General features: G+C 41.9%; 1 protein-coding gene and 1 long non-coding RNA gene across 2 annotated transcripts; both read left to right on the top strand.

Moving 5' to 3' along the window:
• Nucleotides 1–2,082: 2,082 nt before the first annotated feature.
• Nucleotides 2,083–3,402, top strand: LOC147283085 (uncharacterized). The gene has a single exon (XM_086248354.1). The coding sequence runs from the start codon at nucleotides 2,083–2,085 to the stop codon at nucleotides 3,400–3,402; it is 1,320 nt and encodes a 439-aa protein (XP_086104480.1).
• Nucleotides 3,403–7,220: 3,818 nt separating this feature from the next.
• On the top strand, nucleotides 7,221–8,935 carry LOC147283084 (uncharacterized). Its single transcript, XR_015123144.1, has 3 exons — nucleotides 7,221–7,552; nucleotides 8,010–8,081; nucleotides 8,722–8,935. It is a non-coding gene; the product is annotated as an uncharacterized LOC147283084 (long non-coding RNA).
• Nucleotides 8,936–17,090: the final 8,155 nt, after the last annotated feature.

The following is a 17,090-nucleotide window of genomic DNA, read 5'->3' as shown; positions in this document are numbered from 1 at the left end:
TCATTTCTGAGCTCCATAGGTAATTTCTTGATCCCTGTTGAATTTCTGCTAAAATTTTGTTAAATAAATCTCTTGTTAATTAGGCTATTTTAATCTTATTATTTAGCAAGTCTAGTAGTACCGAGACTCTGTTCGTGGGAAGTCTTCAACAGGTATACCCTTAACCCAGCTTATTTATTTTGCTGTTATTTAAGTGGTGGTTATAGACGAAACACCGTTTAACTGTTGTTATTAAATGAACTTAATAAATATTGAGGCCATATCAGTGGTAACCAAATAACGTGATGACTAAGGTCAGTCCATGAGCATACATGCGTTGGGTACTGAGCCAGAGCTCCCTCAGTTTCCCCATGCACTGACCTGGTCACGTTGTAAGGTTCATATCTGATCAACCTCCTTGACAATAAATTAAAATAAACTTAGAAACCACACGGTCTGACATGACTGTCTGCCTCGGGGAGCAGGGTCATGCCGGATCAAGAATTTAGAGAAGCCTAGCAAGTTACGTACGCTAGTGCCAAACCTCTAAATTTTACCTGGTCTTAACAGACAAGGTCGAGAGTACGTTTAGTACGTTCCTAATAGCTGTCGTCGGATTCGGATCTCCAGTTTCCCAACAGGTACAAGTGGGACCCAGACACAGGAAAGGGATCAGGCAAGGGACACACTTTGGTAAAGCAGATAGGGGGAAGGTACCATATCCCGGTTATTGGATTTTCTGCCTATTTTCATACTATATGTATATGAAAATGTCTTTCACAGAGAATGTGCATGATTTTTGTATGGCATATTTGTGTGATTTTCTGTGTGATACCTTGGACGACCTGAGAGTAACGGGCACGTGTTGTGACCTTGGGTTTCGATCCCCCTAAACCTCCGGAGGGGTAAGTACGGACTGGTTAGTCGAATGTCCTTCTGGGGAGGCTAACCAATGTGGTATTACCAAGTAAATGGATACTCTCACCACAGTATCGAGGTGGTGGTTGAATTTCCGATACTGGTGGTTGGCCTGTATGTGATCGGTCGCAGGTATGTTTCTGAACTATGTCACGTGACAGGAAGGATTTTCACTGAAAAAGATGTATGAGCATGCAAAGGCTTTACTCACTGATTATTGGCATAACTATCTTTATCATTACTGGCTTTGGTTACAATATTATTGATATTGATACCCTGTTTTTGGGTGTGCATTGCTTTTAAACTGTTTTCCTTGAAATCCTATATTTTCGAGTATTGCTTCAAACCTAACCAGGATTTTCCCTCGAGGGGAAGCGATGAACGTATGTGACGCTTACCCCCTACTGTACTCTTGTGAGTGCAGATAATCCAGTTGTTGGAGACCAAGATTGAGGTCGTGGGTGTGGCACTTGCAGCTTGTCAGTTTCAGTCTTGCTATCTGGTTTAGATCCTTTCTTTGGATCCGTGGTGGTGTTTCTCTTTCATCCTCATAGGTGGCATATCCCAATGGCTATCCATGAGTCCAATTTGTTGCACCACTTTGTTGAAGACTGAATCACTCTGGCGTGGGTTGGACTATCCTGACATATCTGTTTATCTACTGTTTTATTATGTAGCATTAGGGTTAGTGTATTTGAAACACATAACCCTCACGGGTTGGTACTCTTTACTGTTATTTATAATATGAGGCATTTTCAGTAATTTCTTCCGTTGTATTTTTACTACTCTGATCCAACCCGGGTTCTTCAAATAAAAGGACTTAACTCGTTTTAGAGAGCTTGGGAATATAATACTCGGGGTAAGGGGTATTATAGTCTCAGGATCTTTAAGACGGGTGCCGCTGTGGTGTTCCCAGTTTCGGGGCGTCACAGTAAAAAGTGGTATCAGAGCGGTACGACCTAAAATAATAATAATAATAAATAAATAAATAAATAACTTTGTAAGATTGTTAGTAGATTATTTTTACTAATATGCAGGATATGCCAACCCAGAGCCGATTCAGCAGATTCCTTCGAAGTTTCCAACCAAACACATTCTTCGATAAGTCTTTCCCTTGAAACACTTTTGTTCCTTGTATCATTTGTGTCAATCATTCCCTTATTTGTTTTCAGTCTTGCTGACAAGATGCCGCCCCGTTTCGATCGAACTAACAGTAATGCCAATAATCGGTTCGACCCACAGCAAATGGCTGAATTTATGCAGGCTTTCTTTGCTCAACAAGCTGGTAACCGTCTCACTCCCGCTGAACGTGAAGATAAGCGACGAGGCGAGTACTTAGATCGTTTCCTTAGGACTAAGCCGATGAAGTTTCACGGAAGTTCTGAACCTGATTTAGCTGAGAATTGGGTTACGCACATCGAGAAGAAGCTCGAGTCGATTAACGCACCAGATGAGTACAAGATCTGGCTAGCTACACATGTGTTTGAAAGCGAAGCTGACGGATGGTGGAGATGCATTAGGCACCGAGAAAATATTAACACTATGACTTGGGAAGGATTTAGGGAATTGTTCTACGACAGATATTTTCCTGAGCCACTGCAGATGACAAAGATGAAGGAATTCATGGATCTAGAGCAGGGAAACATGACTGTTTCTGAATATGTGGGAAAGTTTACTGAACTTGGACGTTTTGTCCCATCTACCATGAATGATGAGAAGGCAAAGACTGTCAGATTTCTGCAAGGTCTGAAGAACGGGATTCGCCAATACTTGGCAAGTCAAAGGTTTACAGTTTTCAAAGATGTGGTCAATGCTGCTTATGCTCAGGAGCAGGATTTCCTTGCAACTAGACAGAAAGGGGAAATTGCGAGGTCTGAGGAAACAAGACTAGGAAAAAGAAGAAATTTTCAGAGGGGAGGACCCTCCCGAAACCAAAGAAACTGGAAGAAGACTAGACTTCAAATTTGTTTCCAGTGTGGAGGTGAAGGCCACTACAGAAATGATTGTCCTACTAGAACACAGCAGAATGCCCCCAGGCCACAACCACAGATACAGGCTGTACCACAACAATTTAGAGCTCAACCATTGCAACATGCACCACCACAACCCAATAATCGTGGAGGACAAGGAAGAGGTGGCGGAGGAAGACCACAACCAGCTAGAGGAGGACGAGTTTTTGTAGTAAGAGCTAACCAGGAAGAAGCCCCACTTGACGGTACTATACTGCTCTTTAATACTGAAGTTAGAATTTTGTTTGATACGGGTGCTTCACATTCATTTGTCTCTGTTAGCTTTACTGAGAAATTAGGATTGCATGCTGAACCTTTAGCTGAAACCATCCACATGAGTACACCCATTGGAACAACAACCGAGGTAGATAGAATTTACCAATCTTGCCAACTAGTAGTCCAAGGCCGAGTCTTTATAGCAAACCTATACCCTTTGAACATGGATTACTACGACCTTATTCTAGGAATGGATTGGTTACAAGAAAATCAGGCATAGATCGATTGTGAGAAAAGAAAAGTGAAGGTAGTCACGAGTAACAGAGAAGAGGTGATCATCCGATTGCACAAACCGCTACAACCCATCAACCCATTGCTGAGAGTTTGTTTCAAAAGCAAGAGAGTTATGTTATGCTATTCACTCATCATTTCCACACAAGCCAAGCAGAAGGAAGATAAACCAATACCAGTGGTAGACGAATACCCAGGCGTTTTTCCAGAAGATCTGCCCGGAATCCCACCAACAAGAGAAGTAGAATTCAAGATTGAACTTGTACCAGGCACTCAACCTATTTCAATCCCGCCCTATCGCATGGCACCAGCCGAGATGGTGGAGCTGAAGAAGCAATTAGACGACTTGAAGGAGAAGGGCTTTATCAGAGAAAGTATATCACCATGGGGAGCCCCTGTTCTATTCGCCAAAAAGCATGATGGAACATTGCGACTCTGCATAGACTACCGGAAGCTGAACCAAGTCACAATAAAGAACAAGTATCCATTGCCTAGAATTGACGAGCTATTTGATCAACTTAGTGGAGCGAAGTACTTCTCAAAGATTGATCTCAGATCCGGCTACCATCAACTCAGAGTTCGAGACGAAGACGTCCCAAAGACTGCTTTTCGTACCAGATACGGACATTATGAGTTCGTTGTGATGCTGTTTGGATTGACAAATGCACCTGCCGCATTCATGGACCTGATGAACCAAGCATTCCGTCCATACTTGGACAAATTTGTTATTGTCTTCATCGACGACATCCTGATTTACTCCAAGAGTAAGGAAGAGCATGAAGAGCATCTGAGAATTGTTCTACAGACATTACTTCAAAAGCAACTTTACGCCAAGAAGTCAAAATGTGAATTTTGGCTGAAAGAGGTACAGTTCCTTGGCCACATCATCTCAGAAAAAGGATTATCTCCTGATCCCAAGAAGATCGAAGCAGTTCTGAATTGGGAACAACCGAAGAGCATGACAGAAGTCCGTAGTTTTCTTGGATTAGCAGGTTATTACAGAAGGTTCGTAGAAGGTTTTTCCAAGATTGCTACCCCGATGACTCGATTACTCAGAAAAGGATTCAAGTTTGAATGGAACGAGAAGTGTGAAGAAGCATTCCAAGAGCTCAAGAAACGACTGACAACTGCCCCAGTGTTAGTCTTACCCAACAATGAAGATCCTTATGAAGTCTACACCGACGCGTCCATAATAGGAGTCGGATGTGTACTGATGCAGAATGGGCGAGTGATAGCCTATGCCTCAAGACAGTTGAAGGAATATGAAAAGAATTATCCAACTCATGATTTGGAGTTAGCCGCTGTTGTACACGCTCTAAAAATCTGGAGATGCTACTTGTATGGAGGTCAATTCACTGTTTTCTCAGATCACAAGAGCCTCAAGCATATATTCACTCAGAGAGATCTGAATTTGCGACAACGACGCTGGATGGAGTATCTTAAAGATTATGATTTTGAATTACAATATCATCCAGGAAAAGCCAACAAAGTAGCTGATGCACTGAGCAGAAAGAAAAACACTCTAGCCAGTTTAATGATGGCTGAACGGGAGATCCTACAGACTTTGGATCAGTACAAAGCCAACGTACTCCATGATGGAAGGATTGCAAGTATGCAGATTGAGCCCCAATTGGAGCAAGAATTAGTTCAAGAACAAGAAGGGGATCTAGAGATACAACAGAAAAAGAAGGAGGTATACTCAGGAGATGCACCTGGGGAATGGAAGGTACATTCTGATGGAAGTTTGAGGTACAGAGGCCGAATAGTTGTGCCAAACAGGAAAGAAACAAGACAACGGATTCTGAACGAAGCTCATTCTACCAGTTTTGCTATGCACCCTGGAGGAACGAAAATGTATCAAGATTTGAAACGAAGATACTGGTGGAAAGGTATGAAAAGAGACGTGGCTGATTTTGTTAATCACTGTGTGACCTGCCAACAAGTGAAAGCCGAACACCAGAAGCCGTCTGGATTGTTACAACCGTTACCTACTCCAGAGTGGAAGTGGGATTGTGTTACTATGGATTTCATCACCGATCTGCCGAGAAATACAAAAGGGCACAATGGTATTTGGGTTATCGTGGACAGACTCACGAAGTCAGCTCATTTCTTGCCGGTCAAGATGAACTCACCCGTTGATTATTTTGCTGATCTCTATATCGAATGGATTGTTCGATTGCATGGTATTCCGAAGACGATTGTTTCCGATCGAGATCCCCGATTTACGTCTCGATTGTGGCGGAAGTTACAATCTGAATTAGGCACTCAGTTGAATCTTAGCAGTGCCTATCATCCGCAGACGGATGGGCAATCTGAAAGAGTTATTCAGATACTGGAAGATATGTTGCGAGCCTGTGTTCTAGATTTCAGAGGTAAGTGGAGTGAGTACTTACCGTTCGCCGAGTTCGTGTATAACAATAGTTATCAAAGCAGTATCAAGATGGCACCGTACAAAGCACTTTACGGAAGGCCGTGTCGTTCGCCACTCTGTTGGGCCGATGTTGAGGACCGAGTTGTTCTGGGTCCTGAAGTGATTAAAGAAACGACTGAAAAGGTCAAGATAGTCAAGAAACGACTAGAAACCGCCCAAAGTAGGCAGAAATCGTACGCTGATCGAAGGAGGAAGCCTTTGGAATTTCAAGTTGAGGACTTGGTGTTTCTGAAAGTTAGCCCTTTGAAGGGTACATTTCGGTTTGGTATGCGAGGCAAGTGGGCACCCAGGTATATTGGACCGTTCAAGGTTTTGGAACGTGTCGGGAAAGTTGCTTACAGGTTGGAGTTGCCGCCTCAGTTAGCATACATACATAACGTATTCCATGTGTTCCAGTTGAAAAAGAGTGTGCCTGACATCCCTCAAGTGATGCCTTGGATTGGTTTACCGCTCGAACCAAACGTGTCTTATGTGGAAGGACCTGTTTCTATTTTAGCTTACGAGACGAAACAACTCAGGAATAGGAAGGTACCACTTGTAAAAGTTCAGTGGCAGCGCCATGGAGTCGAGGAAGCAACATGGGAACTGGAATCCGACATGAGGAAGAGATACCGCATCTCCTCAGTGAACTCAGGTAATCTCGAGGACGAGATTTTTTCTAAGTAGGGGAGGATGTGAGACCCAAAATTTTCCAAATTTATTTTGGAATTTTTCTTTAATTTCTAGAATTTTTTCTAGAAATTTGTTTGGCGGAAAATCGTATTTTTGACCTTAAGCTTTAATTGTTTGACCAACTTTGACTAGAGTTTTGACCCAAGTTAGACCTTTAAAAGGTGGTACTTTTACTCATGAACCCAACGGAGCAAGTCTCGTATTATTCCGAGTCCGGAAAATTATTTTATTAATTTCCCAAAATTTCTTTTTCTTTAAAGCATTTTATCCTAGTTTGTGGAACTTGAAATTTCTGAAATTTTTCTAAAGGGCAAATTGGTAATTTGACCTCATAGTTAATTAGTACTAGTCGATACGAGTCCGTAGTATTTTTCGGGGTATTTTTCCGAGTCCCGAGCTATTTTTAATTAATTTTTGAAGTTGAGAAAAATAGGAAAAAGAAAATAAAATAGGAAAAACACCAGATCGCGCCACGTGGCACGATCTGGAGCGTCCAACGATGCATGGCAGCAAGATCTAATGGCTGCATGTGCAGCCAAGTGTCAAAGCCTTCGCCACGTGTCAATTTCTCATTGGTCAAAGTTATGACGGTTGACTTGAGTCAACCCGGTCAACTCGGATGAGTCAACCGAGTTGACTCACTCACTCACCCTATAAATAGAGCCGCACATCAGCTGGTTCTTCATTCATTTCAGCCGCACGCTTCCCAAGAGAGAGCTTCTCTCTCCTCTCTCCTCCTTTCTCTCTCTTCTTCAATCTTGTTTTGAGTTTATCTTGAGTTCTGGAGCTCCGATCGACGATCCGATTTCGCCTACGCGATCGTGGCGACGAGCTCTTCAATTCTAGTAGTGTGAAGGCTATGTTTTGGTGAAGTTTTAAAAAAATCATTTCTAAGCTCCATAGGTAATTTCTTGATCCCTGTCGAATTTCTGCTAAAATTTTGTTAAATAAATCTCTTGTTAATTAGGCTATTTTAATCTTATTATTTAGCAAGTCTAGTAGTACCGAGACTCTGCTCGTGGGAAGTCTTCAACATGTATACCCTTAACCCATCTTATTTATTTTGCTGTTGTTTAAGTGGTGGTTATAGACGAAACACCGTTTAACTGTTGTTATTAAATGAACTTAATAAATATTGAGGCCATATCAGTGGTAACCAAATAACGTGATGACTAAGGTCAGTCCATGAGCATACATGCGTTGGGTACTGAGCCAGAGCTCCCTCAGTTTCCCCATGCACTGACCTGGTCACGTTGTAAGGTTCATATCTGATCAACCTCCTCGACAATAAATTAAAATAAACTTAGAAACCACACGGTCTGACATGACTGTCTGCCTCGGGGAGCAGGGTCATGCCGGATCAAGAATTTAGAGAAGCCTAGCAAGTTACGTACGCTAGTGCCAAACCTCTAAATTTTACCTGGTCTTAACAGACAAGGTCGAGAGTACGTTTAGTACTTTCCTAATAGCTGTTGTCGGATTCGGATCTCCAGTTTCCCAACAGGTACAAGTGGGACCCAGACACAGGAAAGGGATCAGGCAAGGGACACACTTTGGTAAAGCAGGTAGGGGGAAGGTACCATATCCCGGTTATTGGATTTTCTGCCTATTTTCGTACTATATGTATATGAAAATGTCTTTCACAGAGAATGTGCATGATTTTTGTATGGCATATTTGTGTGATTTTCTGTGTGATACCTTGGACGACCTGAGAGTAACGGGCACGTGTTGTGACCTTGGGTTTCGATCCCCCTAAACCTCCGGAGGGGTAAGTACGGACTGGTTAGTCGAATGTCCTTCTGGGGAGGCTAACCAATGTGGTATTACCAGGTAAATGGATACTCTCACCACAGTATCGAGGTGGTGGTTGAATTTCCGATACTGGTGGTTGGCCTGTATGTGATCGGTCGCAGGTATGTTTCTGAACTATGTCACGTGACAGGAAGGATTTTCACTGAAAAAGATGTATGAGCATGCAAAGGCTTTACTCACTGATTATTGGAATAACTATCTTTATCATTACTGGCTTTGGTTACAATATTATTGATATTGATACCCTGTTTTTGGGTGTGCATTGCTTTTAAACTGTTTTCCTTGAAATCCTATATTTTCGAGTATTGCTTCAAACCTAACCAGGATTTTCCCTCGAGGGGAAGCGATGAACGTATGTGACGCTTACCCCCTACTGTACTCTTGTGAGTGCAGATAATCCAGTTGTTGGAGACCAAGATTGAGGTCGTGGGTGTGGCACTTGCAGCTTGTCAGTTTCAGTCTTGCTATCTGGTTTAGATCCTTTCTTTGGATCCGTGGTGGTGTTTCTCTTTCATCCTCATAGGTGGCATATCCCAATGGCTATCCATGAGTCCAATTTGTTGCACCACTTTGTTGAAGACTGAATCACTCTGGCGTGGGTTGGACTATCCTGACATATCTGTTTATCTACTGTTTTATTATGTAGCATTAGGGTTAGTGTATTTGAAACACATAACCCTCACGGGTTGGTACTCTTTACCGTTATTTATAATATGAGGCATTTTCAGTAATTTCTTCCGTTGTATTTTTACTACTCAGATCCAACCCGGGTTCTTCAAATAAAAGGGCTTAACTCGTTTTAGAGAGCTTGGGAATATAATACTCGGGGTAAGGGGTATTATAGTCTCAGGATCTTTAAGACGGGTGCCGCTGTGGTGTTCCCAGTTTCGGGGCGTCACATTCTAGATATGGAAACTTTCATATGTGATTGAGAAGACCAGCAAAGGTGGTGGGATTCCCTTTATTGGTCCTCACCTTATTCATGTATAACCGGAATCATCACTGTGCAGCTAATATGAACTGATTCTCATTGATTGTGTCGTGGGAAAGGTGATTAGAGGATTGAATCAATCGTTTGGTTGCGATAAATTTGATAGATGAGTTAATTACACTTACACCCCCTAAGATTTATCGTCTTTTCACATACACCTCCTGGGGTTTTAATAATCACACATACACTCCCTGAGGTTTTAAAACTGTTACATATAACCCCCTATAAGAAAAAAAAATAAATAAAAAAAAATATATTTGTATTCAGGTTGAACCTTATACCTTGAATAATCTTATTAGGCTATTTAATCTCTTAACATGTTTTTTTGCATAATTTTTCATCATTTTCGTCTCACTATAGGGGGTTATATGTAACAGTTTTAAAACCTCAGGGGGTGTATGTGTAATTATTGAAACCCCAGGGGGTGTATGTGAAAAGACGATAAACCTTAGGGGGTGTAAGTGTAATTAACTCTTTGATAGATAGTAAGAGCATCTCCAGTAATACTCTATATTTTTTTGTTAGATTTTAGTCAAGGTGACTACTCAAGCAATACTCTCAAATAGAGCTCGCTTTGAATATTTCATTTGTATTTCAGAAATAGACTAGCTAAAACATCATATATGAAAAGATAGTATTTTATGTTTAGAAAAGATAATGGAGAGCCAATCTCACTTGTTGGAGATGCTCTAAGTTGTTTCAAACAATATCACAGAGCACTATTGTTGTGGACATCAATCAAATCCATAAAAGACTAACCAAAAGAAAGGTAAACTCAAAACATCATTTCAACTTGAAACAGTAGTATGAATTAAGATGTTAAAAATTTGGTTTTGCATATACATAAAGCGGTCTAATTTCCGACTAACAAAAAGGGTGTACTTAATGCTGACAGTGTCATTTTCATCAAACTAACAAAATAACCATTGTAAATGTAGCCATTGTATATCTGATTGCCAATTTCATCAAACTAACAGACATACTTTCTTTGTTAACCAGACCTAGATGAAGTTCATCCTGGAAAGAAAATAACCATTAAAATGAAGAGAGCAAACTTTCACCCATGATGCCATGTATCATGGGTAGTTAGAAGCATATTTTTCACATCTATGCTTGGTTGTTCAAATTTAATGCAATTTTCTTTGAACTCTAGTAGTTACTAAAATTTGGTTTCACTTGGGATACTTAGATGTTGTATCTTTAAGCAAGAACAAGATTTACCATAGAAAATCATTTATTTTGTGCTTAAAATATAAATATCTTTGATGAGGACATCAAGTTGAGTCTTGGGTGTCCTTCTTTTTATGGGAAATAGCTAGTTATTTACTAGAGATAATTATTTGGTTGTCAGAACCGCCCCCGGATTTCACCCTGAAATCCGGAGTGGTCCTGTGGGATCCAATACCAAGGAAAATCCTACCGAAAATTGGGCAGAACCTCTCCTGAAATTGGACTAACCCATACTTATAAAACCTGTATAAAACACTTCTATAACCAGCAGCCACCTCTACCACAACCAAAAGGGTCTCAGACACACCAAATACAATCTAATCAGAGGATCCAAGTATGGTTATCAGAGCCACTATTATAATTAATTTCTTACATTGAATTATAATTTAACATAATAAAGGTGGACATGTTGCCTACAATGTCTAAAATAAGGAAATGAAAATTTTGCCTCGACGTGTATGGCTCGACCAACAACCGCTACTACCTAAATTCGAGTTGATTGGTGCAGAAGATTGATCGTAATTGATGGAGGAAGGTGCGGTGATTTTTGGGTGTTTCTCCGAACCGGACTCGCGTGCAGGGGCTGGGCTGGCTTGAGGAATGGTCGGGGCAGGTGGTCGGTGTCGGCGAGATGGGTGGTGCAATGGCTCGGGTTGGTGGACGGCGGTGCTGGTGCCAGGTGGCTGCGCACAGGGAAAAGGCAGAAAGAGAAAGAGTGAGCTCAGGGGGGGTCCTTTCATACTCTGTTACTGTCATAGAACCCTGTTTCAACCTCAAAAACTCCGCCCTCATCTCATTGCAATAAACTCTGAGATAGTACTTCTCATAAAAAGCTCTCCTAAACCTATCCCAAGAAATCTCAACTGCCGTGAGTCCCAATCGCTCTGAGTCCCACCAATAATAAGCATCAGCCATTAACAGAAACGTAGCTAAAACCAACTTCCGGTCATCAAGGCATCCCATTACCTCAAAGATCCTCTCAAGTTGTATCATCCACTCATTAGCCACACTGGGATCTGAAGTACCCGAAAAATTTGAGGCCCCAAGCTTACGGGCACACTCAATGCTGTATTCCCCCTCAGGAAATGCTCTAGTGCGAACAACAGTAGTCACTGCCTCAACTAGCCTATCGATGGACTGTTCAAAACCATGTGCTGTCTCATCAACACCTTCTGCAGTCCTATGGTGGGTCCCCGACGGTCGGCCACGTCGAGGAGGCATACTACCTATATGAAAGCCAAACACTTATCTATAATAGGGATGCACATTTAGTGCAGAATTTGGGAATTTGAAACCTAAAGCTCTAATACCAAGTTGTCAGAACCGCCCCCGGATTTCACCCTGAAACCCGGAGTGGTCCTGTGGGATCCAATACTAAGGAAAATCCTACCGAAAATTTGGCAGAACCTCCCCTGAAATTGACTAACTCATACTTATAAAACCTGTATAAAACACTTCTATAACCAGCAGCCACCTCTGCCACAACCAAAAGGGTCTCAGACCCACCAAATACAATCTAATCAGAGGATCCAAGTATGGTTATCAGAGCCACTATTATAATTAATTTCTTGAATTATAATTTACATAATAAAGGTGGACATGTTGCCTACAATGTCTAAAATAAGGAAATGGAAATTTTGCCTCGACGTGTATGGCTCGACCTCCACCACCGCTACTACCTAAATTCGAGTTTATTGGTGCAGGAGATTGATCGAAATTGATGGAGGAAGGTGCGGTGATTTTTAGGTGTTTCTCCGAACTGGACTCGCGTGCAGGGGCTGGGTTGGCTGGAGGAATGGTCGGGGCAGGTGGTCGGTGTTGGCAAGATGGGTGGTGCAATGGCTCGGGTTGGTGGATGACGGTCGGCGGTGGTGGTGCTAGGTGGCTGCGCACAGGGAGAAGGCAGAGAGAGAAAGAGTGAGCTCGGGGGGGGGGGGGGTCGGCGGCTGGGGGTGTTCTCCGGAGGTCGAGGCCGACAAGGGTGGCCAGCGATGGTGAGTGAGGGTGGTTGGGGTTGGTGCGCACAGGGGAGGGGTGTGGGAGTAGAGAGAGAGAGCGTACGGGGAAAGATAGTGAGAATCAAGAGAGAGAGAGAGAGAGAGAGATTTTTGTAGAAATTTCTGGAGAGAGGAGACAGAATGAGAGATTTCAGAAAAAATTTAAAATCCTTAAGTGCAATTTTACACAATTGCCACACACTTGTACGATCTGTAACTCCTAAACCGTAACTCGGATCAACGCGTGCTACATGTTTATGAAATCGTGGGCTCGAGACCTTTGTAACGAGCCCAAAGTCAAAATCAAAAGCTCATTAGTTTTAAAAATCAACTTTTGGGTCAAACCCAATTTAAAACAGAAATTAAAAATTAAACCAAAACCTTTTTATTTTCAAAATAAATCCCCAAAATGATCCAAATAAATTCTCAAAATATTTAAAAAAAAATTTTGAAAAAAAATATGAGGTCTCACAATTCAATTTCTCACTACGCCTCTACATGGTCATTCCGAATAAAAATTTAAATTTTTCGTGAAATTTGGGTCGGGTCATTACAATCAAGCCGCAACCTAGCTCTTTCAGTTTATGAAAAGGAGATGCTCGTTGTGGTTTTTGCCATTCAAAAGTTGATACCTTACTTATTGGGTCAAAAATTTTAAATCATTACAAATCATCAAACGATTCGTCATTTTTGGGAACAACGAATCATGACTCCAACGCACCAAAAATGGTTGATCAAATTAATGGGATACAACTTCGAAGTTGAGTATTGACCGGGCTCTGAAAATTTAGTCCCAGACGCTTTATCATGGCAACATGAACCTACAATTATGTTTGCCTTATCTAGCCCTATATTTGACAACATCACACATATTCAAGTTGCCTGCCAACATGACCCAGCCACTGCTCAAATCATGCACCATATTGAAACTGGTGTTGCCACTCCCAAGGGATTCTCCATGAACAATGGAATAATCTTCTATAAGAATCGCATCTATGTTCCTCGGTCCTCGGTCCTCCACATGGTGATCCAAAATTCTTGAGAAATTTCATGCCTCCCCTATTGCAGGCCACTCTAGCTAGGGTCGAGATCCTCTTTTTCTCAGTCAATTTTGGGCTGCTTTCTTTTAAGCACAGGGTACTTATTTGTTCCACAACTCTGCCTACCACCCTTAGACATATGGCCAACTGAGGTCTTAAATCGGATTTATTAAACACTATCTTTGCTGCTTCGCTGGCGACAAACCAAGCTAGTGGGTGGAATGGATTCCTTGGGCCGAATACTGGTATAACAATACCTACCAACGAGCTATTAAAATGACCCCTTTTGAAGCGATTTATGGTCGACCCCCTGCTTCAATCTCACACCATCTCCCTAGTACTAGCCCAGTACATATGGTAAATACCACCCTGCATGACATAGATGCTTTGCTCAAACTCCTCAAATCCAACCTTGAACATGCCCAAAATAGAATGAAGACTTATGCTGATAAGGGGCGAACATAATATGAGTTCAACATTGGGGACTTTGTTTTCCTTCACCTCCAACTCTACCGGCAACAATCCGTTGCTACAAGACATGTGCATAAACTCCCTCCTTGTTAGGCCTTCCACTATGGTAAACCCATTTTTTGTGACCCAAAACCCATTTTGGGTCATAAATAGTGCTGTGACCCAATTCTCACTGCAATGGTGCTGTGACCCATTTTGGGTCACAGTATTTTATACATATTTAAAATATGCCTAATATTGATTAAGTGATGTTTAATTGATAATTTAAAATTTAAAGTATAATAAAAATTATTCTATTGGTCTTATTTTAATGAGATCTTTAAAATAAGGTCAATATTGAATATATTTAAAATAAGAAAATTTTATAAATTAGACAACATAAGCCTTACAACATCGGGACTTCAATAACCACAAATAAGAAAAACAACACAATGATTTAAAGGAAAAACAAGAACAACACGATCACTAAAAGAAAAAACAAGAACAATACGATGATTTAAAGAAAAAAAAAAAAAAAACAACAACAACAACAACAACTGCATTCGACATGACAGAAAATGAAGCGAACTTCTTATTCAGAGTCCAATGATGAAGAATTGACACTCCCGTAATTATACCAATCTGAGATCTTCTGTTCGGTTGCACACTCATCACATGGTTGAATCAGAGGGTTCTTCCCGCAGGTGCATGGCACGGGTGGTTTGGGCTCTGGCAGGTGGTTCAACCATTGGTGGCGAAGATTTGGGTGGTTGGCTAGATCCTTGAGCTCCAATCTCATGCAAAATTCACACAAAGGAACCAAAATACCATCCGAACACTTGCAGAACCTCCAGTCTGGTTCTTTTGCACGCTCCATCATTAAACAATAATCGCACAATGGTGCAGCACAGTTAGGGAGGCACTTACACAAGCTTTGATCGCACTGTTGTTTGGAGCTCTCACCGGTGCCTTGCTTGGAGCTCTCACCGACGCCTTGCTTGGAGCTCTCACCGACACTTTGCTTGGAAAAGGAAGCCATTTCTAAACGATAGTTATGTGGATGTGTTGGCCTTATAGTTAAACCTTGGTATTTATAGGGAAAAAATCATGATAACTTGCCCATTGGATTCCCTGATGGATTCACAAATACTCGAATCTCACATGTGAAGCAACAGTGTTGTGCATGGGATGGAGTGTGGAGTCAGTGTATAGTCTTGTCATTGGTTCAGTGAATTATTTTGCAAGCATGTGATGGTTGTGTCATGTCATGTCAGCTAAGAGAAATCAATGCCTTTATTTCATTTCACAAAGTGCAACTGACAAACACAAACACACTTAAACGGCAAATACAAAGACAAATAACAAACTTCAGGATCAACTGCGAAGATTAACCTAACATACGATAATGAGAACAACATTGACGAATCATGATTCCGATTCAGTGGGTTGGGGCAAGTGGTGGGTTCCCCTCTCGGATCCAGATGTGCTCAATCAAATTGTTTTTAGGGATTCGTTGACATTTCGGTCCCTAAGCAAATTCCGACGAATATTCATCTCAGGTAATGATGATGGAGCGGCACTGGTCGGACATGGTTCTACACCTTCGTATTCAACTTCTGCCCTTATAGTGCTCGCTTCTGGATCTATTGGGTCATCCCTACAGTCATCCTCAGGGTGCTCATCCTCCACGATCATATTGTGCAATATTATGCACGCCTTCATGATATACCCAAGCTCAATCGAACGGCAATAACGAGCAGGTCGTTTTATAATCTGCCACCGGGCTTTTAAAATTCCGAACGCCCTCTCCACATCCTTCCTGTATCCCTCCTGTCGAGCGGCAAACAACTTATGGTGGGGAAGAACGGGACTGTGCAATGTAGTGATAAGAGTTGACCATTGAGGGTAGATCCCATCTGCAAGAAAGTATGGAATGGTGTAGTCTATCCCATTCACAGTGAATTTCATCCTGTGGTTTTGGCCGGAAATCATATAATCAAAGAGATGAGAACAGTCCAGCACATTGATATCATTATTCGACCCAGGTATACCAAAATTTGCATGCCATATCCACGTGTCGTACCCAGCAACGGCTTCAAGGATAACTGTTGGGACACGATAATGCCCACGGTAAACAGCTTGCTCGGCCATTGGGCAATTTTGCCATACCCAATGCATGCAATCCAAGCTACCAATCATACCTGGAAATCCTCTACAGCTCCCCTTTCGCAAAAGTTTTCTCAAATCGGTCGGGGTAGGCCTCCGGAGATACTTTGGTCTGAAGACGTCAGTGATGGCTCTCACGAACTTCAAGAATGACTGTCGTATGGTGGTTTGGCTAATGGTCATTGACTCTGAGAACAAATGATATGGAATGCCATATGCCATCACCCGCAGTGCTGCAGTCACCTTTTGGTGAGGTGTGCAACCCACTCTACCGACGGCATCAATTGTTGGACGGAAATACTCATCCTGGAGGCAAATTGCTTCGAGAATTCTATTGAATAGCGGTTGGTGCATGCGGTATCGCCTGCGGAAAGTCACGGTGTCCTCGATTGGCGAGGGGATGAAGTAGTTGTCCATGAGATGTTCATGGGCGGCTTCTTGATTCCGGTGTGTGTACCGGCGTCTTGAAGAAGTACCGCCATGCCTTGGTGTACCGGCGACGACGGTATGACCCATTGACACAATCAACTGACCCACCATCTCCCTTCCATTCCCTTCCCTATCCCATTCAGCATCAGAGTCCGAAGACGAGGAGGAGGATGAATACACATACAAAGGATTCATTTTAGTGTTTATGGAATGAGAAATGATCCTGAAATAAGATTGAGTGTAACATGGTAAATATAGTGGTATTTATATTGAAACCACATGCATTTGAGATAAGGAATGAATGGTCCACATTCATTTCCTTTATGATGGTGTAGTCATTTCATGCATCAGTCTTATCTACTGTAAAGCATGCATCAGTCTGTGGTTAATAAGTGAGAATCCAATGTTGGGTGGAAATGCAAACATGACTTGAATAAATATCAAACCATGACTTAAAAC

Source organism: Dryas octopetala, chromosome 6 (genome assembly GCF_963921425.1).
Source record: "Dryas octopetala chromosome 6, drDryOcto1.1, whole genome shotgun sequence".
Taxonomy (NCBI): domain Eukaryota; kingdom Viridiplantae; phylum Streptophyta; class Magnoliopsida; order Rosales; family Rosaceae; genus Dryas; species Dryas octopetala.
The sequence above is the reverse complement of the archived record's forward strand: the minus strand, read 5'-3'. Positions and strand labels throughout refer to the sequence as shown.